This window comes from Daldinia loculata (assembly GCF_022478755.1).
Source record: "Daldinia loculata strain CBS 113971 unplaced genomic scaffold F4817scaffold_10, whole genome shotgun sequence".
NCBI lineage: Eukaryota > Fungi > Ascomycota > Sordariomycetes > Xylariales > Hypoxylaceae > Daldinia > Daldinia loculata.
The window spans coordinates 428,901-439,858 of NW_026054864.1; the positions used below are offsets into that span (position 1 = coordinate 428,901).

Sequence of the window (10,958 nt, forward strand, 5' to 3'; positions counted from 1 at the left end):
CGCAAAACCAATTGCCGGCATTATATATCCACAGCGGCTAGATTGTTGTTCTTCTCTTTAATAGTAATGATCTAGCTCGGCAAGTACCGGATTCTCGCTTGTTTAGCGCATTCCATTCCGCTTTGCGGTGTTTTGAGTGTTTTGGCTGGTCTACCTGGAGATGGTCACGCTCCAAGTAAATAAGTTACCCTTTTAGGCTGACCTGTAACGCGATCGGGGCTGTGATTGGCCAATTTAAGGTATGGCCCGAGCTTTATGCATTAGATCTCAAGACGCGGTCTTGATTACATTATGTACATAGACTGACACGCCAAGAAGGCCCCACTAATGCATCTACTACTCCAGCACGGATTACCAGCCTCTACTCTTTCTCTTTTCCTTTCCCTAACCCTAAGTCTAAGTCTAAGCCTATGCCTAAGACCAAGATCATTACCTCTCCAACATCTATTCTCTCCTCTCCATTGTAGATTGTAGAGGGGGACTTGTCTCTCGTTTTACTTCCTGTCCCGTCTACTACCTTGTAGAATGCATATTTAGAACAGTCATTATCTATTACAACAATGTCCCACTCTACCGCGTCCTCACCTCCCACCATGCCGCCCGTGCGCGAAGCACGCGAAGCAAGAGGGTCAATCAGCTCCCAGAGCAGTAATCCGGATTCGAGCACAATGTCTTTCGAATCTTCTTTCAGATTAGAATCCGGCTATCCTACACACGACTCCAACACAGAGAAACACCCCAAGGGCAAGCGGAAGAGAACCACGTGTGTACCCCCGGAGCCAAACCCAAACCCAAACCAGCTTATATCATTGCATGTACTAAACACATCTTGTATTTCTTCTGTATAGGACACAAGATAAAGCTATTCTTGAAGCCGCGTACAACTCGAACCCGAAGCCCGATAAGGCAGCGCGTCTTGATATCGTGAGTCGCGTCTCACTCAACGAAAAGGAAGTTCAGGTTAGTATAGTCCGTAGATCATAGCGGAGACGCGTGAGAGACTTGGTGGAAACCACGTTGGAATGAATTGGGTCTAATATGCCCGTAGATATGGTTCCAGAACCGTCGGCAGAACGATCGCCGAAAATCGCGTCCTCTTTCGCCGCAAGAAATTGCGGCACTGAGATATGGTGGGGGTATGCAAATACTGTCATCTGACTACATCCCTGCACAAATGAGCTCGCAAGACGCACCGCAAGACGCACCTGTGCAGCCGGGGGAGACGCGTACGGAAGACGAAAAAGCCTTCGATTCGGAGAAATCGCCTTTTAGCTCCCAGGACGCGAGCCCTCAGCACTCTGTCCATTCTTCCCCGAAGCTGAGCGCCATGGACCAATCTGTCATGGATAACCCGGCGATACCAGAGCCTGAGGACTCCGGAAGGCATACACCACCCCCGCCACAAAGGACCGAATTTGAGAGCCTCTCACTCTCTCAGATCTCGTCGGCATCAGTCGCGTATTTGGCAAACCGACGGAGCTTCGACAACTCTTTCTCAACACCCTCTACCTGGGGACGGACCGGGGACGAGTCGTTTAGGTATGTGCTGTCTTTTTTTCGGACGCGAGCAGAATCACTAACAATTTTACCAGATTTGAGTCGTTTTCATCCTCTTTTAACTCAGCCGCTAGCAGCTCTCCTGCCTCAGTTCTTCTACCGCCTTCCTCAGCATCTTCATCTCGTGTCCGTCTATCACTCTCCCTGGATGGAAAGGCTGAGCTGGTTTCCTCTCAGCCGTCGCCGCCCAGACCCGCCCAGATACAATTATCAGGAGATGCGGATACGTTACCTCCGGTCCGCAGTCACAGGACCCTTCACAGGAGCCGGAGCGCCCTACCCGGGATTACTCTCCCGCCCATCTCAACCCTTACTGCTCATCTACCTCCACAGCTCACCCGAGGCCGATCTCGGGACGTACATGCCTGGGAATCCTGCTGCGAAGCAGACACTCGTGATGAGCTAACGAAGCAAGCCGAGAACGAGTCTTCTGGGTCTGCAGTCGCAGCTATTAGCCTTCTGCGATCGAGCAGTAGCTCCTCCAGTCTTAGCAGCCTGCTTCATAGCCACAGTACGGCAAACGTGCTTCAGTCCAATCCTAACAAGCGCAATGCGCCACAGAACAAACCCGCACACCGAGAAGAGGTAGCTAAGAAAGCTAAACTCAGCCGCACAACTAGCAGCGTGGCACGTATGCAGACCCTTCCACCTACATCGCTATTAGACACTCGACCGGACACGATCGATTTGGAGAAGCCAGGAAAAGGCAGTCTCACCACCATACTCAGTCCATCCGGCGATTCTGACAAGGAGAACTGGAGCCCAAACTCTGAGGGCAACCCTAATCGCCGACGACTGTTGCCTTCCCCCAAGGTTCAAGACCAAACCATCCCCAGCAAAAACCCTCGCCGCGTGGGACGCCCGCTTGGTGAGCAGGATAACACGGCTAAACGTTCGCTCTTCGGAAACAGATCCAACACGGCGCCATCACTAAAACCGCGGGATTCGCCCATGGCGATCTTCGAGGATAAGGAGAACGCGAATGGGGACGACGAGCCTAGGAAACTACCACGAGGTTCAGTTAGCCCTACTAAGCGCGGAGACCTGGACTGCGTAGCTGGACTGTTGTCGCTGAGTCAGGGGAACTGGCGCTGAAAAAGGCTGCCCTGGACCTCTAAAGACTCGCATTCCTTTCAAGGGAAGCTAAACTCTAGCATCAGAAGTTATTCAAGTGGCTACTGTAAGCGCAACGGTCTGGATATTTACTAGGTTATATGCATACCACGTGAAGAAGAGACCCCTGGAAAGGAAATGCGCTCTAGCTCGTGGATAGCGGAACTTGGCCTCCGAGGAGGAGAAATGGATTGTTTGACCGGAGTTTTAAATCAGGCGGGTTAGGAAAAGAAAAAAATGGTGCGGCTCAAGGTAGATTCTATCTCTGCCTGGTTCCGCGAGCTGATTGGCGTATTCTCCCATCTTTTCTAAGCGGCGTGGCGTGGCGTACTTAGTTAGGCTGATCACCGCGTGGATGGGGACTACTGGTGGTGGGGTGATGGTGATGGTAGTGGTGGTGGTTTTGCGAGTTCGTTGGTGGCTAGGAAAGGAGTAGGAGTTGTTGGCTACCTAATGTTTACGCGATGATTCGGAGGGAGGGAGGAAGGTGTTAGGTGTCTGTCCGGATCTGTGTCCGTGAGGACGTAAGCGCTGCTCATCGGCATTGCTATGATGTATGTAAACATCTCAATAAAGCGAATCAAACCATGCTGCTGATATTCATCTATAATTGCGAATGGCCTGGTGTAGTAAAAATCATACGTTCGACAGATTTAGTTTACGAATAGGGGGGACACGTTGGGGTTGGGTAAGGCGTAGATAAATACGTCGGGGGCGTTCATTCTCTCGCATTTGGTATCATCCATCTCGTAATTGTACATGCAACAAGACGTGCGCGATCCAAACGACCTAAAGGCACGTCGATTTCCTCGTTCTCTTTTGTTATCCGTTTGTTTGTTTGTTTGTTTGTTTGTTTGTTCTAGGATACCCGTTCAGACGGCTTGTTTTCTCCCATCTTCTCCTGCCCTCCCCACATCTCTTTTACAAGCTCGACAAGACGCTCTGCACACCCGCACTCTTCGCGTCGTCTCTGCTCTGTATAAACGCCTTGAAATCGGCCTTGGCCAGCTTCTTCGCGGCGGCAGGGCCCGCGGACGAAGCAGCTAGGTTGCGGGAGCGTTCGCGCAGGGCCTCGGGGCCGATGATGAAGAGGTAGCCGATTTCGGTGAGCAGTTCGACGGCAACCTCGACGTCTTTGGCTAGAGGCCATTCCTTGAGGGCGGCTACGTAGCCGGCAATGTCCTTGGTGACCATGAGGCCGCCGGTGGCGTTGACCTTGAATTTCTTGAAGTGGTCGAAGAGCAGGCGCTGGATCTCGAGCGCGAGCTCGCTGCTGAAGACCTCGAGGTTGGCGCCGTCGACGGCCTGTGCGATGAGCTTCGTGCACCGCGATAGGAACACGCATGTTGTGGTGCATGTTGGTGTCTGTAGCGACTCGATGATGCTGAGCTCGTCTTTGGGTAGGAAGTCGAGTTTCTTCTGCTGGGCGAGGGACTTGGAGACCCAGTTGACGATGACGTCCACGGTGCTCTTCATGATGCTACTGGCTTTCTTCTCGATGCTTTCGATACCCATCTTCGATTGGGCCTCCATGCTCCTTCGTACAGTGGTGTTGGATTCGGCGAGGCGGATGAGCACCATATTTATGAAGCGGTTCATCATGCTACCGATCGTTACGGCGGGACGGACAGAAGGTAGATAGTTAAGATCCGGTTCCGTCTTCACGTTCTCTTGAGATGTGGCCTTCTCAAGAGCTGCTTCCAGAGCCGTCTCTACGTAGACTTGACCCATGTTAGTCAGCAGGAGATTAAGGAGTATAGCAACGTCTTTTGGAGTGTCGCTTGGACTGCCCAGCTCGAGTGTTCGTCGGACACTTTCGGCAAGCCATGTCAGCATCCTCTTTGCTATGACTGTGCTCAAAACACCCTCTGCCTCTGAAACTTCGATTTCGTTTTTGTTCTTGTCGTTTTCCTGGACACCGGCAACCCTCAACATCATGGCTTTCTGTGTAGGGGTGAGATCGGATGATTCAAGCCGCTCTAGATACGCGTCCTTAGCGGATGCCATGAGCTGATTGGTCTGTTGGGCTAACGAAGCCATAAAACCAGTGGGTGCCTTCTTCCTCCTGGAGTGATAAATATTATACTTGAAGAGCAGCGAATTGAACAATTCTTCCAAGCTCCTCTTCTCGCGCTCGATATACGAATTACCTACTATATACGGAACGAATAACTCTTCCATCTGCTGATCTAATGTCTGGGATATTTGGGGGGAGCAAGGCTCCGGGTGCTCTGTGAGGCCGTGCGCCTTCAAGTCCTCTACCAAGGCACCGATGTAACTTCTGGAGGAGTGGAGGGATCGAAGAAAAGCTAATGATGAGATGGTATTGGCTTTCTCTAGCACCAACTCCAGCCGTTGTTGTATCGACTGCTGGAATACGCGCTGTATAAATTTGATCAGGACTGTTTCATAGTAAGGGAATGCCCTTTTAATGATAAACGACTCCTCTTGCATGACGATTTTAACCTCGTCAATAAGTGATTGAAGGCTGGGCTCGACGCCCGGTGGTTCGGAGTCGGGGTCTGCCAGCTGGTCCCACGTTTCTCCATCCATCGTCACCTCGTCGGTAATAAGTTGGTCTCTGTCAATGAAGAACTGATGTTGATTCACAAAAACAGCGATCACGCTGGCACCTCCGTTGAAGTCGTATAGCACCTTGGCACACTCCTTCATATCGTCGAAGTTTTGCTTACGGTAGCTGTTGTTAAACTGCTTCAGTAGATCTTGCTCTAGTGTTTCGCAAAACTTCTCCAATATTTCACGGGTATTATATCTCCTATCATCGTCAGTATCGCCATTGGCGAAGCCATTGCGGAATCCATTCGTCTGACCCCAGGAAATAGGGTCCAATCTTTGGCTAATGCGCATTAGCTGGTGTGCAATCACGGCACATCTCACTTTGTTTTCGGAGCCGCCTTGACGTTGGATATCTTGTAGTAGTGTAAGCTCTCCGGTTTCGCTAACTTGGAGCCAGCATTGTATTAGAAAGTTGGCGTCCAGCGCCCGCCTTCGTTTCCTATCCAACTCTTCCAGCTTCTCTCCAATTTGGACAGCGATATTTCCGCCTGCATCGCCACGGTTGCCTCGCTCATTTCCATTCGGGTTATTAAGGGTGAGATCCAGGGCTTCGAATTGGTCAATGGACTGCTCTAATTTGCGACCTAGAGTATCGACAGTCTGGTCATGCTGGGTTTCTCCGCGGCGGGCTTGTGATAGAAGATCCGACTCCTTTGCTTGTAGCTCCTCTGATAGGTTGCCTAAGCCCTGCAATGCATCTTTTATGACAAGTATTAACATGCGGCTCGTATTAAGACTAACGAGGATGGAGGAATAACATACTCTCAAAGGTCCGGATCAAGGGCTTCGGATCAAAGGGTTGTTGAGCTGGTCCAGAACGACGGTTGAAAGACACAGCATTCTCAGCAAGCTCATCAACAAAATCACGGACTATGAAGTCCTTATTGGAGAAATCGTCGATAGTAAAGCTAGGGCCCTTTGGGAACAGAGCGCGCGATCCGGAGCCTGTCCGTTCCATGGCATCAAGCAGCGATGGTTAATTTGTCATTTGTCATTTGTCCTGTAACATGAGGGGGGACTTTCGAGGTAGAAAATGAGAAGGGTTTTGTGGTGGTAATATGTGCTGTAACTGCAATCACAATCAGGAAGCGTCGTTGTTGCTTTTGAATGCGCCGACAAGGCGAAGTCGATTTGATTCAATGATCTAGGTACCTAAGCCATGACGGGCTACAGGGGTACGATGTACCGTGCTGTACCCTCTAGCTACCTACATACATCTGTAACGCTACAGGGTGGAAATGGTGGAGGTACTTCCTAAAATTGTATGTGACGCCACGTTAATTGTGGCTGAGCTCCAGCGACATGGATGACCTAGTGTACCTATGTAATATCGTGGCCTATCGCTGTTTAACATCTGATCCAAATAATTCAGGCTTGACAACTTAAGCTTCTCAATTGCGTATTGAAACGCGAACCTCGCTCACCACTTAATATTATGACTTAATATTATGCGAGAAATTGTTTCTTAAACCCCCAAATTCAAATTCTTACATAGCTCCCTACATCCATTACGGCATCATGTCGTTCACTTCTAAGGATACGAAACTCTATCGAGAGGACGAGAGGGCCGGGCATAAGAAGCTCGGTGCAGAAGAGCGAGAAAAGCTCGTACAGGTACGTGCATTAAACTTCGAGTCCGCAATCTGCTAACGTGTCCAATTATTATAGAATTATCTACCCTCTCCGCCCAATCGATCACCAAGTCGGAGTCGCAAGAGGAAGCGGGAGACGTCCCACTTCGGTGTTAGGAAATTCCTCAAGTCACAGCTCCATTCATTGCTATACATCATTGTACACGCAATCTTCTCCGTTTATATCCGAATTCGCACAGCCTACCATGCCGTTACCCTTCGAGTCCTTTCCATACTCAGACACCACCATAACACTCCAGATTATGTCCGAAGAGACGTTAGCGTATATAGAAGGTTGCCTAAACACGTTAGTATAATCTTGACATTGGAGGATGGTGGAAGAGCTGGGGATGCCTTGGAAAAGCTTGTCAACGAAGCTTCCGAGGTAGCAGCATGGTGTGCTTCGGCAGGTATTCCTCGATTATCTGTATACGAGAGAACAGGTAAGGGTTATGATTCTACCAGTTAGGGTTAAACATTCCAAAACTAACAAATATGCATAGGAATACTTAAACGCTATATGCCTCAAACACATCGTGCCTTAGCACACAAGCTCAAGGGCTGGTTTGGAAAGCACCAAGCTCCGCCGCTGTCCCTCATTACTCGTGGAGCCTCACCTATTTATTCTGTAAACCGACTGTCTTATGGACAAGACCAGGTTCCGCTAGAGGTCATACTTGTCTCCGAAGACGACGGCCGAGAGGCCATGGTAGATCTTACCAAGGTTCTAGTCCAGATGGTCCAGCAAGAGAAGATATTGGCCAGCGACATTACATTGGATGTTCTCGACCATGAGTTATCCGAAGCTGTTATGCCAGAGCCGGACCTACTCATCTCATTTGAGCCTTACGTTGATCTGCAAGGATATCCGCCATGGCCAATACGGCTGACCGAGATCTACTGCGCGCCTGATAACCAGGGCGTAGCATATCAAGTATTCCTCCAAGGTTTACAGAAATATACGGAAGCAACCTTCAAACTTGGAAAATAGATCTAGCAGGTTTTCCTAGATCGCAGCGCAGAGCGAAGCCGAATCATATTCACGGCTTAGACGTCAACTCCTAATTGGCAGTATTCTGATTAATAGATATCACGTAATAATAGCATTATATCGCTATTCTCCATACAGCTCGTTTAAACCTGATATTGGTACGGCCACCGAACCTCGCCTAGTCAGAGGTAGTCGTTCAAACCCTCACGGCCTAGGCATGCTAGGATAATTGGGTTCTTCGGTCGATATATCGGGGGGTTTATAGAGGTGGGAGTGGTAATTGGGTATGCCGTACTCGGACTCTTACGGCTAGAAAAGCATCTGCTATGAATGTTTATATATGTACATAATTAGTAGAAGAGCTGGTGCATTCGGGACAAGAGCATTATATTACCGTTACGGCATTAGCTAACATACTATGTAAAGGTTCTTGTTAGATGAATAGAGGTTAATATCTAAATTTGTTGCTTTAATACAGCAGAGTAGAGATGAAATTGACATGTGATACCTAACCTAATTCATTATCAGATAAGGCAGGTCAAGGTCAGATAGGCAAGAATGTGGAAAACATCATCAGCCCACGCAGCCTTCCGTTTGGTATGTACATATGACGCATCAGCGCATGTAAGTCGCACACAAACTCTAGCCGCGGCAGCCTTGCGTCTTAGCAGGTTTAGCGTGGGGTCTTATCCCTGTCGAAATTTTGTCGATCCTGGGGTAGATCTTTCTCGCACAAACCATCAAAGGGTCTATTCAAAACTTCGCAGGCGCCATCTCAGAACCCCTCCTAGAAAGTTATAATATTATGGTGGTATACGGATCCCTTGATATTTTAATATAGCTCTCTTGCTTACTTTCCGAAGGATATAACCGCCGAGGGCGACGACATGAGCAGTCTCCTCCGGCCGCCAACCATACGCTCGGCTTTCGGTGTCCTTGACAGGTCGCTCTTCTCTAAGACAGTCAACCTTGCTGCTGCTGCAGTCGCTGACAAGAAGAAAATCTCTGTCTGGCGTCAGAAATTACAGAGCGAGGATACTCTTCTCGCTTTTGAGAGGATACCCGGCGTTGTAGCCCACCCGGACCAGACCCTCGCAGCGCAGGGCACAAAATGCTTACTCTTAAACCCCAAAGTTAAAGCCGAAGGTAACGTTGGACCGAAAAGTGTATTGCGGTTGATTGCATTCTTTTAACGACGCTACTTGCAGTGCCTGAAACATGGACATCCTCTCTTCAAGATGGTGTAGCTAGTAAAGAGATAGGAATAGTCCCGTATAACTTGTCGTTGGACTATGACTACTGGTCTTATGGTAACAGATATACATTGAATTTTTGGTATTTATCAGCGCAATGATTAACTGGTTGTTCTAGAGGATGTGATGAGATCCCTGCTTCCCCCTGACCTACGAGATGAGCATGATGGCATTCCCGGAGGGTTCAACCAGGCAGGACATGTTGCGCACATGAATCTTAGGGAAGCATTCTTGCCGTACAAGAAACTAATCGCAGAGGTTATACTCGATAAGAACCCAGCGGTTAAAACGGTCATCAACAAAGTCGCTAACGTAGGAACTGAATCAGAATTCCGGACGTTTGCATATGAAGTCCTTGCTGGTCCGGATGACTTAAATGTCGAGGTGCGAGAGAATGATTGCCTATTCCGATTCGATTACTCTAAAGTGTATTGGAATAGTAAGCTGGAGGGCGAACACAGGCGGTTAGTCAATATCTTCCGACCGGGTGAGGTCGTATGCGATGTGATGGCCGGTATTGGCCCATTTGCAGTACCTGCTGGTAAGAAAGGGGTTTTTGTCTGGGCTAATGACTATAACCCTGAGAGCTATCGTTATATGGATGAAAACATCAAAAGGAATAAGGTGAGTGTCGAATGAAAAATGTACACTGTATTTCTTCAACCGAATTAACAAACTACCCCTAGGTCCACCAATATGTACGGCCATTCAATCAAGACGGACGGACGTTCATCAGGGAAGCAGCCGATCTGGTATACGCATCATCAACTAAGGGCGAATATGTCGTCTCGGGACCGAATAGGAAATTGAGACGCAGTCAACATCCGAATTCAAACACTACTGACAAGTCAACGCCCAACCCGAAACCTAAACATACACCAATTCCGCCAACGATTTCTCATTTCGTTATGAACCTTCCTGCATCCGCTATTACTTTTCTATCACACTTCCGCGGTCTTTACGCCGCACGGGAGGAGCTCTTCGTTCCCCACACAAGTACGAAGCTACCCATGGTCCATGTCTATTGCTTCGCGGCCAAGGCAGATGATGATACGCCACTCAATGATATCTGCGAGCGCATCTCGGCGGAGATAGGCGTCGAGATGAAGTTAGGCGAGGCCGAAAATGCCAAAGAGGTATCCGTTTTAGAAACCAGAAATGTGGCACCTAACAAGCGCATGTTCTGCGCATCCTTCAGAGTGCCCCCTGAAGTGGCATTTCACGCCCGAGTATAATCAAGATCAGACAAGACCCTCAACGCAGTACACAGTAAATAGACCCCCGTATCATCGGCTTACCATGTTAAGCGCTAGGAGGCTGTTGAGCAATATATATGCAAGCCAAGCGGGCCATTGCAGCGAGACACATGTGAAGATATCAACTTTAGCGTCGCAGTCCAGGGAGCTTCTAGGTCTGTGATTATTTTACGGCGGGACTGGCCGCCACAGGTGGATCACAGCATACATAGGGCGCAGTACAAGGATGCTATGCTAATATAATTATGTTCCTTGTTGGCGCCTGGTAAGGAAGATCACGGTGCCGTGGAACGTTTCTCAAAGCGCGGATCACCAGGTCCGCCGTGTGGGATACTATTATCCACACCTCGCACACCTCGTGCGAAATACCTAACTCAATTGATGTGTTACGGCACGCATTGCTTCGGGAACCGCACCAACCAGCGGAGGCGTCAAGAATTAAGCCTATCTAAATCATACTGCCCATGTCGAAGAGGAGGTGGCATGATGCATCACTTTCTGTCTAGAGGTTGGTATACCATAGTAAATTGAAGGGGAAGACGGACCCCGGTGCGATAGCCGAACATCGTTCATGCAGATA

At 49.1% G+C, this 10,958-nt stretch overlaps 4 protein-coding genes across 4 annotated transcripts; 3 read left to right on the forward strand and 1 right to left on the reverse strand.

The window, feature by feature from the left end:
• Positions 1-201: 201 nt before the first annotated feature.
• Positions 202-3,122, forward strand: F4817DRAFT_15297 (uncharacterized protein). The gene is made up of 5 exons (XM_049298005.1): positions 202-239; positions 319-763; positions 849-960; positions 1,049-1,539; positions 1,593-3,122. Exons 2-5 carry the CDS (start codon positions 561-563, stop codon positions 2,650-2,652), a joined length of 1,866 nt encoding a protein of 621 aa, XP_049161516.1. The 5' UTR covers positions 202-239; positions 319-560; the 3' UTR covers positions 2,653-3,122.
• A 383-nt stretch (positions 3,123-3,505) lies between these two features.
• Positions 3,506-6,392, reverse strand: F4817DRAFT_330096 (exocyst complex component Sec10). The gene is made up of 2 exons (XM_049302348.1): positions 6,010-6,392; positions 3,506-5,945 (listed from the first exon to the last, which is right to left on the reverse strand). Exons 1-2 carry the CDS (start codon positions 6,203-6,205, stop codon positions 3,592-3,594), a joined length of 2,550 nt encoding a protein of 849 aa, XP_049161517.1. The 5' UTR covers positions 6,206-6,392; the 3' UTR covers positions 3,506-3,591.
• Positions 6,393-6,594: 202 nt separating this feature from the next.
• Positions 6,595-8,323, forward strand: F4817DRAFT_15347 (Undecaprenyl diphosphate synthase). The gene is made up of 3 exons (XM_049298010.1): positions 6,595-6,861; positions 6,916-7,321; positions 7,382-8,323. Exons 1-3 carry the CDS (start codon positions 6,766-6,768, stop codon positions 7,867-7,869), a joined length of 990 nt encoding a protein of 329 aa, XP_049161518.1. The 5' UTR covers positions 6,595-6,765; the 3' UTR covers positions 7,870-8,323.
• Positions 8,324-8,756: 433 nt separating this feature from the next.
• F4817DRAFT_313509 (Met-10+ like-protein-domain-containing protein) lies at positions 8,757-10,357 on the forward strand (the record flags this gene model as incomplete). Its single annotated transcript, XM_049300259.1, has 4 exons — positions 8,757-9,015; positions 9,078-9,179; positions 9,241-9,746; positions 9,809-10,357. 4 exons carry the CDS (start codon positions 8,757-8,759, stop codon positions 10,355-10,357), a joined length of 1,416 nt encoding a protein of 471 aa, XP_049161519.1.
• Positions 10,358-10,958: the final 601 nt, after the last annotated feature.